The sequence below is a fragment of the Danio aesculapii genome, chromosome 1 (assembly GCF_903798145.1).
Source record: "Danio aesculapii chromosome 1, fDanAes4.1, whole genome shotgun sequence".
Classification (NCBI taxonomy): domain Eukaryota; kingdom Metazoa; phylum Chordata; class Actinopteri; order Cypriniformes; family Danionidae; genus Danio; species Danio aesculapii.
In genome coordinates this window covers 44,971,136-44,992,393 of record NC_079435.1, presented here as the reverse complement: position 1 = coordinate 44,992,393, position 21,258 = coordinate 44,971,136, and the positions used below count along the sequence as shown (strand labels likewise).

Here is a 21,258-nt window from a genome sequence, read left to right as displayed (position 1 = left end):
TAGCGAATGATTCTAGAAAGAAGAAAAAAAAACTTCATGAAATGTTTAAAAAAACATTATCATTTTCTACCAATAATGATGCAAATAATTGGAAGAAAAGCATCTTTTAATCAGTGTTTTCTTTTAAAAACAGTAACTAAACTACAGTACACAAAAGCTTTAATTCAGCTTTAAATTATCAATATTCACACACTGGCCACTTTATTAGGTACACCTTACTAGTACCAGGTTGGACCCCCTTTTGCCTTCGTGGTATTGATTCAACAAGGTACTGGAAATATTCCTTAGAGATTTTGGTCCATATTGACATGATATCATCACAATTGCTGCAGATTTGTTGGCTGTACATCCATGATGTGAATCTCCTGTTCTACCACATCTCAAAGATGCTCTATTGGATTGGGACCTGGTAACTGTGGAGGCCATTTGAGTACAGTGAACTCATTGTCATGTTGAAGAAACCAGTCTGAGATGATTCGCGCCTCATGACATGATGCGTTATCTTGCTGGAAGTAGCCATCAGAAGATGGCTACTTCCAGCAAGCCGTCATAAAGGGATGGACATGGTCAGCAACAACACTCAGGTAGGCTGTGGCATTCACACGATGCTCTATTGGTACTAATGGGCCCAAATTATGCCAAGAAAATATTCCCCACACCCTTACACCACCACCACCAGCCTGACCCGTTGATACAAGGCAGGATGGACATGTTCAAAGGCACTTAAATTACCTTTCTTCCCCATTCTGGTGCTCGGTTTGCACTGCAGCAGATCGTCTTCATGCCTAAATGCATTGAGTTGCTGCCATGTGATTGGCTGATTTGCGTTAGCGAGCAGTTGGACAGGTGTACCTAATAAAATGGCTGGTGAGTGTTTATTCATACAGTTTCACCGATAAAACTTTTAGTACTTCTGTAATTCTGTAACCCCAAACTGAATTGTTTCACTAGAAGGTTTTGACAAGAGTGTACAGACCGTATTATAAGTGAATCATGGACACAAGATTGACTTTTCATTAACCCAACAAATCTATTCAAACACACCAATTCATTTTAACATTGGAAGGATTTTACTGACACTCTCAATCAGTATCACATTCATCAAAATGAACTAATCTTAGTTAAGTGATAGTTAAATACGCTGTGAATTATTTTCCAAGACATCACACAAATGCCTAAATGAATTTTTTATGAATTATAATTAGGGAAAAAATTCAAACAAACCACCATTTTGATGGGTAATGATAATAATGCATCATTTTAGTATGACAGTCCTTATTTTTTATTGTCATTGTTCACTTAAACTAATGAACTATTGTTTTTATTTTCATTTAATTTCTATTTTTTCTTTGCTCAGACTGACAGCTCTCGCATTTACCATTCACCACAGAATAGAAATGTACAACTTGAAGATCAGCACTCATCCACCAGGATCTTTTTGTATCCTTCTTTCATGTATTGAGTGAAAACTGTCACGTATGCAGGATTTTGGGTGGACCGGCTGTCGATCTTATAGCCCTAATGCCCCGCTGGCCCTTATGTAGCCTCACCACTGGACTTTTAGTAAGGAATAATACAGAAATGCCACTTTGTAGGCTAGTTGTTTCGAAGCAAGCAGGCTTTTTCTGTATCTCAGTATTATCCACTATTCTTTAATGCATGAGTAAACAAACTGTATACAGACCAGAGATCTGTTGACAATCTGTTGCTCTGCCAACGGAAGCACAAATGTTCAGTCCAACATCTACACACAGCGGATTAGATGCACCTCATTTACAGTCAAAGGATATTAAACTGCAAACTGCAGATATGAAACTGTCAGTAAACCTATGCAATGTCAATAATACACACTGAGCTTTCTTTCGAGCGAAAGCATAATCACGATAATAACATATTTAAGACATTGGAGTCTAATTGATGTTATTGATTTATGGAATAACACAATCGCCATAAAATATGCAGCAAAATTGCCTAATAATTTACTATGAAGGTTATTGATTAAGCTGTTACCAAGTGAACCGACCCATGACTTGTATCTATAAACATCCCTGCAAACGTGAAATGACTACATACAGTATATGCTGACTCCTGTGCAGTTTCTTTGTACATCTAAATCCAGCGATTAGCTCAGTATTTCTGTCTCCACTGAAAAGCGGATTAGAGCACAGAGCAAATGGCTTTGACTTACATCTTTGATTCTGACCCAAATAAAAGTGAACAAAATTTGCGATTCATGATTTCTAGCGAGCTACTTAAAAACGAGTGCATTGGAATTCTCACAGGCTGAATCCGTGTTTCGTGTCGTGTTGGGATCCATTGTTTTATGCTCCTTGACGTTATCTCAACCGCTCTGCTCTGCCCGGACTTCATGACAAAAGCTTCAAGCACCAGGGCTTTGTTAGAGGAACCTTTCATGTAGTAGCAAAAATCAATGCTAAGGCAGATGAAGAAAAAAAAAAACGGTATTATTTGGAAGGCCAATCTGAGAACCTGTCGAAAATCTATTACACATCAAAGAACATGACTTAGAATGGCATCTTTGTCTGATTTCAAAAGACAACGATTTTCTATATTTCAAATTCAAGCCTCAATGAATAGAGAAGATGTCCCACTAGCACTCACTTCAATTAATTACACAGGGCGACGCTTCAGGCTAAACTTTGAAATTTGGCTAAAATTGACCTCACTTGTGACTGACTGTTGTATAAAGCAGGTTGTATTTGTCATCAAGGTATTTTACAAAGTATTTTAATCTGTTTTAGACCCAGTCCTAAAGAGTGTGATATTCATGAATAACTTTTTGACTTGTTGGGTTGCGGCTGGAAGGGCATCTGCTACATAAAACATATGCTGGATAAGTTGGCGGTTCATTCTGTTGTGGTGACCCCTGCCGAAACGCTAAGCTGAAAAGAAAATGAATGAATGAATTTTGACTTTATTTAACACCTTTAAGTGACACACAGATTGGGTAATGGACATAAAAACAATTAATTTTAAATAAAACAATCAAGATAAAATGAAAGTAATGGTCAGAGGGGAGACAACCCATTTTGATACCTGCATTAAATAAAATGTACAAAATTCATTTAGTATATAGAAAATTAATGTAAAGTTTCTACTTCACTGTTTCTACTTCACTTTTGAAGGGGACCTATTATTCCCCATTTTACAAGATGTAAAATAAATTTCTGATGTCCCTAGGGTGTGTGTGTGAAAAAATACTCAAAAGCTCAGCTCAAAAATACTACACAAATAATGTTTTCTAACTCTTTGAAAGTGCTTCTTTTAGGCTTTGATCCTAATTGTGTCATTTTGGTGACTGTTGCTTTAAATTCAAATGAGATTTTTCAAGAGAGGGCGGAGCTACAAATGCTTATGTGTCAGCATAGTGGCAGATAAAAAACAAGACTAACGTCCTACACTCTAAAAATGACATTTGTCGTTTGTTCAAACTACTTATTTAAAATGAGCTGAAACATCAATTTTTGAGGATTTTTTTTCAGGACCACTTAATTGTTTTAAGTTTAATCCACTTAAATATGTATAAACCTAATAAGATAACTTAATTCCTTCATGATGTCCCAACACAAATTGACTGTGTGGAACCCAGCATTTTTTACAGTGTATGGTAATGAGGGAGGGATCGTCACTAATGGGCGGTGACTCCTCTGGGCTCCTCTGATGACAAGTACAAAGGGAGAATGTCAATAAAAGTGTTTCTATAGGCTGTATTTATGAAATGTGATTATAAAAAAATAAAATGTATACATTTAAACAATTAGAAACCGTTTATGTATTTACAGACTGTTGCCACACAACTGTTTAAACCTCTTATGAAAGTGTTTTTGCATAACAAATACCCTTTAAATAACTTTTAAAAATAAAATGCTAAAATTTGAGTGAAAAAAAAATATTCAGACTTATATACGTCACAAGGGGTGCATGGCCGAGGGCTGTAGGAATGAGTTGTTGCTAGATCAGATATGGCTGTGACCTGAAGTTAATGAGAATTAGTTATATGAATTAGTAAATTTCCCATTAATTGAGTTTTATTAACATCTACCCCACCCCAGCCCTAAACCCAACTGTCACAGTACTGTAAAAATATGAATTCTTGTTAAACAGTGTCACAAAAAGGATGCTACAGTATATTGATGTGCATATCTGGAGCTGTATCCTAGCAAGACTTTACGGTGAGAACGGAACAAGGCCGGTGACATAAGCACTGATTATTGTCACCTGTGCACTACCTGTCTTGAGTCCCACGGAATGGAATAGAAAAGGAATGGAAGTATAAATTTTGTTTTGTGTAAATTGTTGAATGTTTGTCAGTTCTCCCCTTTATGTGAAAATAAAACAGCACACTTATTTTGTTCTATGCTTATTAAAATCTTTAAATGAATAAGTCGTCTTGCTTAAGTTTATATGAAAAATATGTTTTTCTGATGAATTGGTAAAACCTATTGGTTTGATGGAGGGTTTCAAAGTATCAAAATGTTTATTTTGTAATTATTCGTATTGTAGAACTACACTACACTGTAAAACAATTCTTACTGCCTTAATTTTTTTATTTGAATCAAATGACCTTTTCTATGCAAGGCATGTTTATTTTTTGTCATATCAACTTATTTCAGTCAAACGGACTAAATATGTTAAGTTAAACTTTATATAACTTAAAAAAAAATTGTTTAAACCTGATTAAATTATTAAAACAATTTAAAGCAACAAATGTTTGTCATTTGTTTTTTTTTTTTACAGTGCATGATGCTAAACATGCCTGACTAAATGTTTTTTCAAGAGTTCACACTTAGCTGATGATTGATTATAAAGCATGTTTGGCATGCTGTCCCAGGAGAGAGTCCTGAGCTCATAAGATCCTCGAGCCCAGGGCTCCCTCCCGTTGCAGGGCGAGAGTGGAGTTTGAGCTCAGGTAGTTCTCGAAACTCCCCTGCTGTTGTCGCTAATGAACAGATAGGGATTGCTATGAAGAGACAACTACTTACTAGGGGCATGTCCATGGTGCCGATTTGGATTAGTCAATTAGCTTAAGTTGCATGTTTTTGGACGGTGGGAGGAAACCGGGGGACCCAGGGGAAACCCTTGCGAGCATGGAGTGAACATGTAAACTCCGCAGAGAAACGTCGACTGGGTGGTAAGGACTAGAACCAGTGGCGTTCTTGCTGTGAGGCAACAGTGCTAACCACTAGGCCACCATGCCACCCTTCTCGGAAAGGAGGAGGAGTAGGGATGGAAGGGGGATTCATCAAAACGAAGGTGTTGTGGTTTGGAACTTTATTATGGTTAAACCGTTATATTTGGTTACTTAGGAATGGTCTGATTGGCGAATTATGAATTGGCTAATGCAGGACCAGCTGTGTTCAATCATAGGCATATGATCCTTTTAAAATTAGTTTATAAATAATAAATGAACTTCACAAATACATGTATATCAACAATTGTTACACTGAATGACATTTTAGCGGGTGTCTTCTGTATATGATGATAAAAATATAAGCCTTTTATTTTTACTTTTCGTCTTTGACCCATATATAAAAGTCATATGGAAAGCTTCCCTACTTTATAAAGAAATACAAATGAAAGCTTCTTTTTTTCTAGAAAAGATAGACCGTTGCCTCATCAAAAACAGATTTCCAACAGATTTCAGCACCAGACACATTTTTAATGTCAACCAGAACAAAAAAAAGTAACAGGGAAGTCTGCTAAGTAAAAGGGGACATTTCAAACAGCAATAAAACACTTCTTAACAAGTAAACTGTCAGAAGTAGTTTCCGTTTTTGCCCTTGATTCGTCTTACAGAAATGCCTACAGAAGATTCCCCGTCAGAAAAGCAATCCGATCTGAATGTCTGTTTTATTTAGCTGTTTTGTTTAGAAAATGGCGTTTTCTTTGTGCCAGGTGTCTCCGCTCGGCGGGAGAGAAGCGCTGGATCTCTTTGTTGTTGTCATTGTTGCTTGGCTGATTTTGCTTGCTTGTTTGTCTTTTGTTTTTATATTTTGATTTCTCAAAAACATAATAGAATTGTGAACATCAAATGGATGCTTTTCAAGTCGAGTAAAATAATCTTAAGCCGGACATTAGTCGTGGAAGAGAAGCCGAGGCGGACCGCCGTACAGCAGAGATCAAAACAGATACATCAAAGGGCCCAAGAAAAACACATCCAAAAAACAGAACATCTGAAGCCCCCCAAATCAGATAGCACCGCAACAAATGCGACACAAAACAACCCCACATCCTAGCAGTACCTGGGACGAGAAGGTGGCTCGTAACAACAAAGTTTCTTTTGATATACACCAAAGGACTGCAGATCTTTTGACAGCCGTAACAAAATTCACACCAAAAAGAAATAAAGGTACATCTCAAATACAGTGGTTAATTACCTTTTCCTCTAGATACTTGAGTGCAATCATGTCTTGCTCTCTTTGCTATCGCCATGGTTACTGTCAGCTAAAGCTAGAATGTGAGGGAACCAAACTCCAGCAACATTACAGTGAGAGAACGCAGACAGAAAAAAAAAAAAATCATTTCACTTTGCTGGGTTGGTAACAAGTGCACTTGGGAGATATTCTGAATAATGCCATATTTGGCTCGCAGGTGCTATGATTATTACTGACTCTTGTGTAAATTCATCAAATGACTGACTGTTCTGTAAATTCTGCACTGTTAAATTCATCAAGGCCAATGAAGTACTTAAGTAAAATAATGCAGAATCCTATGAAGTTTTTGTTTTATTTGGCTAAAACGTCATATGCAGTTTAGGAAAATGATGTCTCACCCTGAATTCAAAATGGTTGATGAAATGTTGATGAAGATTTGTATATGCATATATAAGTGTGAATGTGCTCAGAGAGTGTAAAACATTTAAATATTTTATGATAATTTGCGATGATATCAACACAATCTCACAGCAATTTGTAACTTTTTGATTTAGTGGCTAATTCGTATGAATTAGTATGATCTCATTCATACAATGGGGTATATGGCGAAGCATGCTAATAGGACTTTTCATTTGCCAGTAACCTGGGTTCATCGTTTCCAGTGTATGCCAATGCAAAATGGGCACGTTTAAGGTCTGTTTTCTTTAAAAAATCAGCGATCTCCACTGGTTGAGTGATATCCGATATAAAGTGGGTCTCTGATTGTACAAGAAGCACTGCATTAAATTACAATTTCCCCCGCCATGTCTTTATAATATAAGCATTTATTTTACCCCAGTATATTCAATGGAGCTTCTGCGCTAGCCTGCCGATTCTGACAGGCACGTGCGAGTAAACTGCTTTTTGTCTCATTTTACTCTTTGGCAAACTAAATGAATGCCAAAGTCTGTTTAACTGATTGTATTTGAATTACATTACAACATCAATGCTGTAAAAGGAACCATATAAAATGGAAAAAACTTACAATAACAGGTCACCGGAAGTTTATCTGTATGGGAAACACACTAGCTCGGCATATACCCTATTTAGCATGATTGGATCATCCCCCAATGACGGTTGGGTTTTGGGGCGAGGTTGGGTGCCCCGCCTCTTTTTTAAAATCACACATTTTCTTACGACTGAACTTGTACGAATTCGTGTGAATTAGCCACTTAACTGACCAAACGTAAAATAGTTCAATTTCCTTGAGATATCATGCTGGATAATATAGGAAAATGGCTGCTTATCAAATACAATGGTGAACTGATAAGAATATAAATTTTCTTTTGTCGTCTATTAATAATCATGGAATCAATCTCTATTGAAAAAAAAAAATCCCTAGTTTATCCAGAATCATGCAGCTCTACAACAAAACAAAACAATGCTATTTGTCCCATGGTTTCAAGATTAGCACGATAGCTAACATGCTACAGTTACTTAGAGTCAGCTTAAAATCAAGTATTAGCTGATATCAAGTAATAATTAGGGCCGTTCAGAAAGTATGTGTTTTTTTTTTCATCTTAAAACATGAGACGCAGTGCTTAGGAATGTTTTCGCAGCGTAAGTGTAGTGTGAAACCATGTTGGCATCAAATAAAACATTTATTACACTAACTTGGTACTTTTAACAGAAGCTCGGAACTCTTGTCCCACATCCGAGTTCTTCTGATTGGTCCACTGCTTTGGAACTGACACTGACATTATCATTACTGCTAGTAAAAAGGGAAATTCTTTTAACTTGGCACAGCATTTTAAAAAAGTGACCCTCAGGCTGGTGCTGCAAAAAACCTGAGATGAGGTCATGTACATCCATCAAGCGCATTTACATAGAAAAAAGTTGGAAAAGATGGAAAAGTAATGCATTAAAATGAAAACTTGTGCTTTGTGAATGGCTCCAAATGCTTGCAGTTAATATGTGGCATTGCATCATCGCTTACACTCAACAGAACGTCTATAGGGGACCATCAAAATAAAGTGTTCCAATCTTTCATCTAAACAAGCTTGTAATGAGGTCGAGACTGGAGTCACGACTGATAATTCCACACGTAGAGTATTCCCCAAATTTGATTGTCATCCCACAGCCATTTGCACTGTCATCATGGCAGCGCACAGTAACATTGAAACGTGGAGTTGAGAGTTATTGTAATGAAGAGTCATGGCAGAGTTGCAGAAATGTAAACACCTCACAGCTCTCTGAGGAACCATGTGTGAATTTACAGCAGACGAATACAGCAACAGTCCGTGTGTAATGACTGTGTGTAATAGTGAGTGAATTTGGCACGCTCAGCATGCTAGTGGCCTCGATGAGATAATTGCATCAGCGCATTAACTCCTCTTGTACGATTGTAGGCCTAAATCTCAGACTTTCACTTGCATTTTGAATATATATGTCTACCAGATAGGCTTGGTAATACCGTTAAAGGAAGAATTCATTTATTTTTGCAGATGTGTTGACAGGCTTGTGTTTACATTTACAGTGACAACCGAATGAGCCATGAAGTTTCTTCAGTTTTGTATCAATTTATCTTAAAGTATATTTTCAGTGATAATAATCAAACTTGTACTAAAAATATCAGTTTTCTTATGAATTATAAATCTTAAAAGATTATTTTTAAATGGACATTATATTATGCTTGAAAACGAATGTGAATTATAAACTTTGAGCTTAAAGCAATAGCTTTTTATGACATTTTTGTGCACAATCCTCATATAAATATATTAGATCAACCAATTAATGTGGTTTTAAATTTAATTTAGCATGAAACTGCATTTTTATTATAAAATGTGAAACTATATAATGAACTTTTAGCAAATAAATGTGTGCAAGTAAGGCTGTACAATATATCATTTCAGCATTGATATCACAATGTGATTATTCATAATAGACACATCAGAGGATATGCAATGTTGAGGTTGTATTATAATTTATCATTTGCATGCGTTTTTTTATGCCTGTAATTGTATAATGACTTTAAAAGCATTCAGGTATAAGAAATTGTACCATTTGTGACCTTAATTATGATTAATTTTGTTTAATTATTTTTATTTTCTTCAATAAGTTACTGTACTTGAATACTGTTAGGCTCGGGAAATGATGAAATACTTTATTTCATTTGTCTCTTTTTCTTGATTATATTTATAGATTGTTATGCAGATGCAAATAGTCACAACACATGCAAATACACAGAAATGCAGTGCAAATAGCACAGACCACAATAAAACCACAAAAAGTTTACAGATTGTTTATTAGGTGTTATGCAGATGCAAATAGGCGCATTTGACACAGATGACCAATAAGCCTCTCAATATAATTAATGAGCTTCTCTGGCCACGCCCCCAAACCGATTCCATTGACTGCTAATGTTTGTTTATTTTCTTCAGCATGCAAGTGGAGAGACACCCATGCATAAAGTTTGGAGTGTATCAATATGTTGATGGCCAGGTATGCACAGTTTGAGTAAGTGTGTGTGGGTTAGAGGTGTTTCTGTTTCAGCCATTTGTTTGAAACTTGTAAATTGGTACTTTTTTAGTTGTCTTGTCTCACATGAAACATTGTATCTTATTAGATGAGATTTGAAAATAATGAAAAATGAAAATGAAAATAATTTAATTAACAGGCCCGTAGCCAAGGGGGGTTGTTGAATGGGTTGGCCAGTTTGTCATTTGTCTAATAAATGACATTAGGCCACATTTTTAAAGTGAAACCCCCCTCTTTTGGTTCAAGTCTAGCTCAGAATTTTTTTTAAAAAATGCTTCATAATGGGTGTGGAGTGCTGCGAGCAGAGGGAAGAGTGGGCGTGGCCAACAGAGCAGGGGAAAAAGAGGGGAGCAAACAACTGTTGTCAGTTGGCTCACAAAATGAGAAACAAACCATGAGGAGACACATGCTGTTTTAGTTTACAAAGTTAAAATGCAAATAAATAAACTAATTTAATGCCTTGCTGCATATTTTATTCGTAATTTCAAATACACATAACCACAATTTGTTATATCATTATAAAGATAATAATGTAAACACTATAAATGAGGAGGTTTTCTCTCCTCCTCAATTCCAGGTCTGAATGCAGACACAATGGATAGCAGTGCAGCAGGTTTCTTGCCCTATCTATTTTAATCAATAACTCTGCTGGTAATCTGGAGGATCTGGAGGTCCCAGAACAGGGGTAACGGATCTGACATGTTACCCGAAGATAGAAAGGTGTCGCGTACGAAAGTGAGCAGCAAGAGGGGGGGTGCGGTGGATGGCGGAGGGGTGTCGTGGACGAAAGTTAGCAGGGCGGGGGTGTCCGGCATGTTCCGGCACAAATTAAGCCCTGAGCAGCACGGATATAGGCGATTTGTCGGATTGGTAATGAACTCAACTGATAAAAGACACAGCTTTACATTTATATAGTGCTTTCTGGACACTTAAAGCGCTTTACACATTGAGGGAATCTCCTCATCCGCCACCAGTGTGCAGCATCTACCTGGATGATGAGACAGCAGCCATATTGCGCCAGACCGCACACTACACACCAGCTGATTGCTGGAGAGAAGAGAGAGGAATGAAGCCAATTTTGATATGGGGATTGTTAGAGGCCATGATGGACAGAGGTTAGTGGGAAAATTTGGCCAGGATGCCAGGGTTAAACCCCTACTTTTTTTACAAAAGACATCCTGGGATTTTTAATGTCCACAGAGAGTCAGGACCTCGGTTTAACATCTCATCTGGAAGACAGCAGTATAGTATAGTTTAGTATAGTATAGTATAGTATATAGTATAGTATATTATAGCATAAAGCAGTAAAGTGTGACTTCACTTTACTGGGGCGTTAGGACCCACACAGACCACAGGTTGAGCGCCCCCTGCTGCCCTCACTAACCCCACTTCCAGCAGCAACCTAGCTTTACCATCTGGTCTCCCATCCAGGTACTGACCAGGTGCAGCCCTGCTTAGCTTCAGTGAGTGACCATGTGAGAGTTGCTGAGAGCTTGCTGCCGGTATAGGTGATGTGTCTGAATGGTAACAAACTCAACTGATAAAAAAAACAAAGGTCGTCATTCTCCAATTCTCATACAGCTCTCCCGACAAAAATGTTTACCTCAAACTAACAGCTTTTTTATATCAGCCCTGACAGCACCGCAGGGAAACACATGCAACAAACCCATTGAATCATGGAAAGAAACATAAAATTACGATCCTTCATAAAAGGCTAAATACTGCTTGCCGCATGCAGATGCGGTCTCACCCAGTCATTGGGTCTCACAGCTTGGCAGGTCTGCCTTGCCTTCAGAAAGCACGTGCTCTCATGAATAATTAAGAAGCCGGGTCTTCTCATTGGATAAGAAAAGTCAGCTATGAATAACATTGAAAAACCGACGTGTTATCACTCCATTGGCAGATTCGTGCTACGTCACTGATTTTGATCCTACCCCAAATATTGTTTTAAACTCAGAAGATGAAATTATCTGACAAAAGATCTAAATTATGTAGTTTTTCCAACAATTAAAGCTCACAGGAGCTGACGTTGTGTTAACTGATCCTCAACACACACAAATCTGTTAAAATTTCAAATAAAGTACTCTTAAAGGTTTAAGTGCAATACTTTAACAGATTGTTATTTTCCCCTGGAGAAATTTCATGAAGTAGAATAAAAATAAGTAGCCTTTTCTATTTTTTTATTCTAAATCTTTAAAACATGTTTTTGGTAACTCAAAAAGAGTGACCATCCGACAAGTTAATCCAGCAAAAAAAAAAAAAGTATGCTTAAAATCTCACTAAAATGCAGTATTTAAACCTAGTCAAATAACTGCAAAAAGGTTGACTTTTGAGAAGAAAAAAAAAAAGAACTACCCCTTTCACTAGGCTGGCTACAGGCCTGCTATATCCTATATCATTAACAGCTTAGGTCAAATTAAACATCAATTTAACATCACTTTCAATAACTGCTTAATAAATATTGTTAAATGGCTTCAATTAACTCTTTGCTCTCCTTTTATGAATGAAAAATTCTATGTATTATAAAAAATATTGACAAAAGCCCTGACTTGACTGACAGATCCATTGACAGGAGGTTAAAAAGATTAATGTGAATCGTTTAAAAAGTGCTATGTATGCATGGTCTATGAAGCTCAGAAGCAACCTAAAAAAAAGAGCAGAGTGAATTTGCTGTCTGAATGTGCAGGTTAATTGCATTGGCACCCTGCATTTTGATATGTATCTTAGTCATTCCCTTAGTTAATTATTTGAAATGGAAATGACCGAAGACCAGTGCTAATAGTGTATGCTCTCTAGAGGGGTCAAGGCAGATGTAGAGTCGAGAAAGCAAAGCGAAAGAGACGAGGAAGGGTCACCGAGTATTCAAGCCGAGAAGCGAAAGGTGGAGAGACTGCCAGTTACTGAGAGTTTGAGGGAAGAGAATGAGAGATATAATTGAATTGAAGTTTCAAATGAAGAGCAGAAACTGAAGGATGGAAAGAAACGCTTGGCCTAAAGTATCTCCTGTCGCTCTGCAATGCCGCTGGTTTTAAAAGCGGGTGTTTGGCCCATCTCACCGTGCCACTCGCTTCATTTGGCTCATGATGTGGCCCATCAGCCTTGAACTTCAAGTGGGCATTTCTCTCTCTTTCTTTGCCCTCTCGCTTCCTAGCACTTTTTCGGGACCATTCAAAGCTGCTATTATCTTGTCACTGTCCAGCTGTAGCTTCACAGTTGGAGATCACTGCAAAATAACTCCCCTTTCGCTCTTCTTTACTGGAGAAAACGCAAAGGATCATTGACAATGTGATTCACGAGATGTGTGACTTTTCTCACTTTCAATTTTAATAATGTTTAAATGTTTAGCTGTGGGGTAACACGGTAACTCAGTGGTTACCACTGTCACCTCACAGCAAGATAGTCGCTGATTTGAGTCTTGGCTGGGCTATTTGGCATTTCTGTGTTGAGTTTGCCTGTTCTCCCCATGTTGGCATTCTCCCACACAGTCCAAAGACATGTGCTATAGATGAATTGAATAAACTAAACTGACTGTAGTGTATGTGGGTGAATGAGTGTATATGGATGTTTCCCGGTGCTGGGTTGCAGCTGGAAGGGCATCCACAGTGTAAAACATATGCTGCATTAGTTGGTGGTTCATTCCGCTGTGGCGACGATACTAAGCTGAAGGGACTAAGCTGAAGATAAATGAACAAAATGAATGTTTAGCTGTGCACTAAAACGATGAAGGAAGCTTTTGGGTCTCTCAACAAGTGTACATCAAAGTCCCTTCCTTAAAATAAACTTAATAAAGTCCCTTTAAGGCAAGTCATTTCAATCGGCAGCCATCTCAACATTCAGAAATTCATATTAGGAATCAACAATAAAATTAAACAGCAACTGTCCTTTTAGTTTCATGTCTAAATCACACAACATCTGCAGAAACTCACGTCTGGTCCCAGCCTTATCCTTTTCCTCAGCCCAATTGAACCTACAGCTTTAAAAGTTGTTACTTTAAAACTTTAAAAACTTAAGAAATAGCAAGTTTAAGTTGTTATATTCACATAAAAATGATTAAAAACATGACATTATAAATAAATTCTACAAATAAATACTACAAATGTATAATACGAATAAATTTACATTTCTGTCTGTCCTGTCACATTTGCATTAAATTTAACATAAAATGCATGCAATACACATTTAAGCCTATGACTCGGAATTGACATCATTTGATGGAGAAGCTAACAGTGATCAAGGATGCATTCCATCATTGAATGATGTGATTTTATGCTTGTTTTGTATGATTTGTTTTTTGAGGATGACAAGCTTAAGTCAGGGCCAGTCACATTTTTTATAAGTGAAAATGTATGTTTTTGGTAGAATGTCCCATAGATGAAAACTGTATTGTATTGTATTGTATTCTATACCTCAAGTAATAACTTAATAATGTACAGTATAGGCGTCCACTGTTTTTACAGCCTCAACTGAAAACTTAGTTTGGTGGGCTTTATAGCATGTATCATTCAAACTAAAACATTCTCACTGTTCTCAAGGTATTGTGTAACTGGAGAGTATTGTCGTGAGGACCCTCTCCACCAAAAAAAAAATCACATGCTTTAATCTATGCAAAGATGCTTTCTCAAGCAAACAGACCAATGTGCCAACCACGAGAGCTTCAGTTACCATGGCCACCTATTGATAAAACAATGCTTGCAATTAGCCGAGCCTTTCTGATATTGCAATTGGAATTATAATGTGTGCAGTAATAAATTAAGGTCAGTGATTTATAGTGTAAATTAAACCGCAATTAATGCCGAGTACATTTTCTTCTTTGTAATACAAGAGGAAGCATGCTAAATCGAAAAGACATCAAAACAATAGATTTGAATGTCCGAACAATATCTGGCTAATAATGAAGTAGCCAACCAGTTAATCGCCAACACCATCCTTGGCGATGTTAACCTTTTCTTAACATCACCTGTTCGGAAGATACACTGAAGTGCCTTCTTTCTTTCCAGCTACACACTCAAGGCTATCTAGGGGAAATGTTCAACACAACTCTTTTATTCCTGTCGTCCTTCAGCCATAATATATATTAATCATTTGATACTGCTGTTACTGAGAGTTGTGTTGTAATCGGACTGCCCTTTCCCACTGGCAGAGTTAATTAAGTGTAAAATGGATGGAGGTGGGAGGGTGTGGGGGGCAATGGGAATGAACGCTTGGCAAGGACCCCGATACTCAAAGCGTAAGCAGAGTCTACTGAGGGGATCAGGACACCGATGGGGCCTTCATCTGCCACTCAAACTTGGACCAGCACAGCAAACCTAAGAGAAGATGGATTACCGCCATTTGTGATGCTATTAGTGCTATTGAGTGGGTCTGTTGCTCACCGCAGCTTTTACTGGCCGGTCCAGGATCAGCGGGAGTGCTGACATTGAACACCAACAGCAAACTGTCCTTTTTCTTGGTTGACAAATAAGATGGATTCGGCCTCTATGGTTGAGTGTTTGTAATGTAAATGATGTAATGGTGAATGTTCACTGGGAATAAGGATATTTCACTGGGAATATTTCAACTAAAGATTCTTCAAATATAAAAAAAAAAAAAAAAAAAAAAAAAAAACATTAAGAGTATGTTTTACCCCCCAATAAAATAAGAATAAAAAGTTTTGGTTTCTGGTTTAAAAATATGTTTAATTTATTATTATTTGCTGTTTCTTTGTGGTATTTATTTATTTAAAAAAAATTAAAATTATTTCATTTGATGGCAAGAAAAAAATATAAGAATTTTGCTGTTAGAAAACAATTTTATTAGTTTTTTTATAATATTTATTTTAAATATCTGTATGCACTTTTTTAAATAATGTTTTACCTTGGTACAAAGACACAAAATAAACAAAATAAAATAATCCATGAATTCTAAATTCTTCTTTCTATGGAGTATTGCTGTATTTATTATGAATGATTTGTTTATGCATATGTACTGTATATATATATATATATATATATATATATATATATATATATATATAGTCATACTTCAGCCTCCACATCAAAGTTCCTATAAGCAAAGAAGGTCAAGGTGCTCCAGGATTGGCCAGCCCAGTCACCAGACATAAACATTGTTGAGTATACCTAGGGTAATCCAAAGAATCTTGATGAACTGCAGGGAGTCCTGCAAAGAACGCTTTCTTTGACATTCCAGAAGACTTTATTATAAGTTGTTTGAGTCATTGCAGAGATATATGGATGCAGTCGTCCAAGCTCATGGGAGTCATACATTCATTCATTTATTTTCTTTACGGCTTATTCCCTTTATTAATGTGGGGTCGCCACAGCGGAATGAAATGCCAACTTATCCAGCATTTGTTTTTATGCAGCGGATGCCCTTCCAGCTGCACTCCATCATTTGGAAACATCCATAAACACTTATTCACACACTATGGTCAATTTTAGCATGCCCAATTCACCTGTAACACATGTCTTTGGACCTGTGGGGAAACTGGAGCATGCGAACTGGAGGGATGAACCCCACGTGAACATGGGAGAACATGCAAACGCCACACAGAAATGCCAACTGACCCAGCCGAGGCTCGAACCAGCAACCTTCTTGCTGTGAGGTGAACGTGCTACCCACTGCTCCACCGTGTCGCCAGTCATACACAAGATTAATTCATTTTCCACTGCACCATGACTTTATATTCTAAACTGTACATTATTTCTGTTAAGTGACAAGACTTTTGTTAAAGGGAAGTCAGACCTTACTGTAATTAAGTAGTTAAAAATCAAGGCATGATCATATTTTATTATGGTAAAATAAGCACTATCTATAGGCCTTTGTCTTTCATATTATCCACTTCTGATACCAAATGATCAACTAGAAGTCAAGTTACTATTTGTTGTTCCTAAAACTTGGATAGGCGATTGTTATTATAAGAATAATTATATAATTATTCTTTTTTAATCAAAACAAATTCTCCCACTGTTCTCTTCCCTGATAATATTTACTTGCATGTGGGCAGGATGACATGTCAATCACATGAAATCAACCAATAGCGAACAACAATGGTCCAGTCAATTCCAAACAGTCAACTGCTGTCTTTCTTTTTTCTCTCATTTGAGAAGCAGCTGCACTCCATCACAATAGGAAAGAAAATAGGATCACAAATTCAGTTTCATGCCAACTTTCACTTTTCCAGACACCTGTTCCTTTAAATCTAATGATGTGAAAGTCAGCACACTTATTCATCTATTTCTAGCATGTGTTTTAAATCTGTCATCAAAGTTTGCAGTCTAAACCAAAACATTTTTTTTTCTAGTCCCTCTGAAGGAACTTTCACAGAGGTGCTAAAGGATTGGCAGTAAATTGAAATGACACTCCAAGAGATTAAGAAAGGCATTTCATCAGCGTTTGAATTCATAGGACACATACGCCTCCAGATAAGAGGCAAACCAGAGATGCCAGTTTAATTAAAACTATCGCCGAACAACCCTGTTAAGGACAGAGACCTGTGTTGCCTCATCACCACAGTTTTTATTGACTGCTCTATCTTCAAATCGACTCGTGTCCTGTTGTCTGATGAAAAGGGGTTACGGATGATACTTCACACAGTTCGTGGAACACGTTTACAACATGTTATCGTCATTCATTAGAAAAGTAATAACAAGAAGAATGTGCAATTACAAACAGCCCATAAAGCAATTATACAGAAAGTGCATGTTGTCCATTATGAGCACCCCACTTAATTAATTAGAGAGAATTACATGAGCACTAATGCGAGTGTGACAGTCTCACTCTTCAGAAGAGACACTGCTACAAAAGCTCTGTGTCTAAAATTCAGATATGCTGATTCAATCAATGCAATGTTATTATCAATGCTGCTCAAATTCATATTAATACATTTTTAAAGTAACAACTCAGTCAATCAATCAATCAATCAATCAATCAATCATCTTTGCAATAAATAGTCAGAAAATGTTACTCTATGCACAATAAGTAACATAAAAGCTAGACAACAACAACAACAATAATAATAATAATAATAATAATAATAATAATAATAACAACAATAATAATATACTCTGATAACTTGAAAGCTTTTGAACCAGGGAGGTTGGTTTCCCTATTGACCAAAGGCACAGTGTATTGACACATTATCTGAATATAAGAAACACTGATCCTATGAAATCACAAATTCTGGACCGAATACAACAGTAATACAAAAGCAAGTGAATTATTAGTGATTATGTAATTAGTAATTAGTTATGTATTTAGTAAATTATATAATTAGTCAAATACATACAAAAGCAAGTGAATCATAGGGAGAGAAACAAATCTCTTAATAACAGACACCAATCAAATGGAAACACACATGGAGGTCTGATGCCAGATCTATTCAGCAGATTTGTTCACAGTCTCCTTTTTTCTGTTTTATGGGAGTACAAAAAGAGAAATACAGACAGAACCACACAACATCAAGATAATTATTTACTGAAAGAAAAAGAAAAAAAAGTTTTACATTTCTAAAGTATTGACAGTGCGGAAAGTTGTAGATATACAGGTTTCAAGTCTAAGAATATAAAGGATCATAATATCTCTTGTAGTAAAACAGGTTGGGTAATACGTGTAAATATACTGTAAATATGTTAGTAGGTATTCCATTGTATAAAACCTTATTGAAGTCAACCCATTATTATTTATTTTACATTTGTTATTAATTAATATTTATTATTTAATTTTATTGTTTATATGTTGCTTTTATTTGTATTTTTTAAGAAGTCAAATATTTCACTCAGATGTAAGGGGAAAAGACCATCACAGCTGGCATTTGGGTTCAAACCAACGAATTAAAAGTTTGCTCATTTATTATTGTATTTCTTGTGTTTTAAATCAAAGTTTTTAGAAAAACCCTTAAATTTTTTCACTGCTTCTGAAGGAAACAACAAAAAGGTTTTAAAAGACAAGGATAACTAAGAACAAAAAACACTTTTTTATTCTTTTGATAAGTAAAAATGGTGACTTACCTTTAAAAACTCATTCTTATTTAACAAAGCAATGTGCATATTTGAAATAAAATAAAATCAATAAAAGGTAAACACTTTGAAATATTGTATTTAAACAGAAACTACATTTGTTTATGTTATATAAAAAATTTTTTGATTTGTTATTTGTTATCAAATATGGTCTATTGAGTGTGTGTTTTATTTATTAAAAGTTTTTTGCATTATTTTAGTGTAATACATGATGGGGTTTTGTGTTCTGTACTTACAGCTGCTGGAATGACCAACTATAAGTCACCATGTGACCTTCAGTTGTACCACACGTGCTTCTAGCTTTGCATATTACAGTACTGAATACACTTATACATCACCAAGAGATATTAGTATTGCATAATATAATGATCAACACAGTTAGGAAATGTAACAAACAACAATCAAAAAAACATGCTATCGTGCTTCTAACGTCATCGCTGAAGCAAAGTTCTGGCAGCCGCTGTTGCTACCCTAAATATAACATTTTACAGTGCAGCACCGTCACACAAATCTTTCATACAGCTGTTCTCCAGTCTGAACTGTGGAGCTGTCCACTGCCAGCGGTGCTGAAACACACAATCCCTCAGCGGGACTTCTGTTCTCTCGTGAAAACACACATGAACATTGAGTACCAAGACGCCCACGAATGCTCACGAGTTAAAAAAGTTATTCCAAAAAAACACCATTGCATATAAATGTGTGAGCATGCATGCGATAGAAATGCTCAGAGTGACGGTCGAGGGAGGGGTAGAACGGGGAAAGACCGGTTTTTGCAGAATCCATACTGCATACATGTTTTTTTCACCGAAATACGCGAACTGTTTGTGCCTTGACAGGTGATGATAATGCTTTAGAAGCAGCCCCAGACACCGGCAGCTATGCCTTTAATGGCTGCAACTTGAACGAGGGTTATTGAAATGCACCCCACGCACAAAATCCAGCACCCCACCACCACCACCGCACTGAGCCCCAAACACACACACACACACACTCTCTCTATACGCTGCAAACAGCAACACGTCACATCAGCGACTCACCTTCAGCGCTTCGATGTCCAGCGATGCCGATCGCTCCATTTCGGAAGATAAAAGTCAAATACAAAAGTTGTATATCTAGCCTTGTAGTTCCCGAGCGAGAGCCAGCCCAGTTCTCCGAGCCGCGGCGGATTCCCTCAGTCTCATTCCCGCTGATCACGACTCCAGCGACAGCCTCAACTGTTCAATAGCCTAAATGAAATCTAACTAGTCACTCAGAGTGTCCCAAGAGCAGTAACGTGACATAAACAGACTCCGCGGTTTTCTTTCTCTCTCTCCGAAGGCAGAAGTGTTTCCGTCAGTGTGAGACCGTGTTGTCATTGAGAGCGACGAGAGCGCGCGATTTGCAGCAGCCCCGGCTGTTCAGTGTTTCAAATCAACCTTTTGCGCTATATTTAAATATTCTGAAGCAGGCGGATAAGAACGAGACAGTCAGCTCCTTGCTGTGATCCGGCTGATTGGTTGATTGACTGACTGATTGATTGACGGTTTGATTAAACCAGGCGGGCGGGCGGGCGCACTCCGCTGCTGCCCTACTTGGTGATCTCCAGAAACCTCCCGTATCCAAACGCGCTCATCCAGCCGAGTCCCGGAGCTCTGAATACGGACTCTGTGTCTGGGAGAGGGAGTCTGAGGAGGGAGGGATGGAAGAGAAAAAGGGGGGAAGATCTTCCTCGAGTGGATTGTGGGTGATTTTTTTTCTGTTTGTTGCGGCGCGGTGACTATCCAGAATAGCCAGGTGACTTGCACAGTGTCTTTAGACTACTGCGTGAAGATAAGAGGAGGTTCTTTTCATCACTCAAAAAAAAAAAAAAAACTATCCTGCTAGTTATTCTCCTGGGTCCTAGAGCCACGAGAGAGAGAGAGAGAGAGAGAGAGAGAGAGAGAGAGAGAGAGAGAGAGAGAGAGAGAGAGAGAGAGAGAGAGAGAGAGATCTCGCCCGCATGCTGAGCTGATCCGCAATGCTATTTAAGTTTTAATTCGCATGCGTGTGTGTTGCATCTCAAGTGCATGCTGTTGACTTGTGCACTTACACAATTTCTAAAGTGAACACATCAATGCAGAATATTCACTCCAAAAGTGTTAGTAATAACATAACGTAGATTTTCTTTTGCAGGTCTTTGCATATTTCAAACTTTATATTTGTCAATAATTATTTTTATTATATAAATATTTAAAGTGTTTAAATCATAATTTATTATAATAATAAATTATAATATGAAGAATTATATTTTAAAGTGATCAAGGATATTTATTTTACAGTGATATGACAAAATATATGAAGAGTTTAGATGCAAA

The 21,258-nt window shown here is 37.1% G+C and overlaps 1 protein-coding gene across 1 annotated transcript in view; it reads right to left on the bottom strand.

Moving 5' to 3' along the window:
- LOC130231672 (zeta-sarcoglycan) overlaps positions 1-20,589 on the bottom strand; it is a 482,284-nt gene extending 461,695 nt beyond the window's left edge. The window contains exon 1 of the mRNA XM_056461045.1: positions 19,963-20,589. Within this exon, the coding sequence (XP_056317020.1) occupies positions 19,963-20,001 (39 nt within the window). The 5' untranslated portion in view covers positions 20,002-20,589. The remainder of the gene's footprint in view (positions 1-19,962) is intronic.
- Between the last annotated feature and the right edge of the window lie 669 nt (positions 20,590-21,258).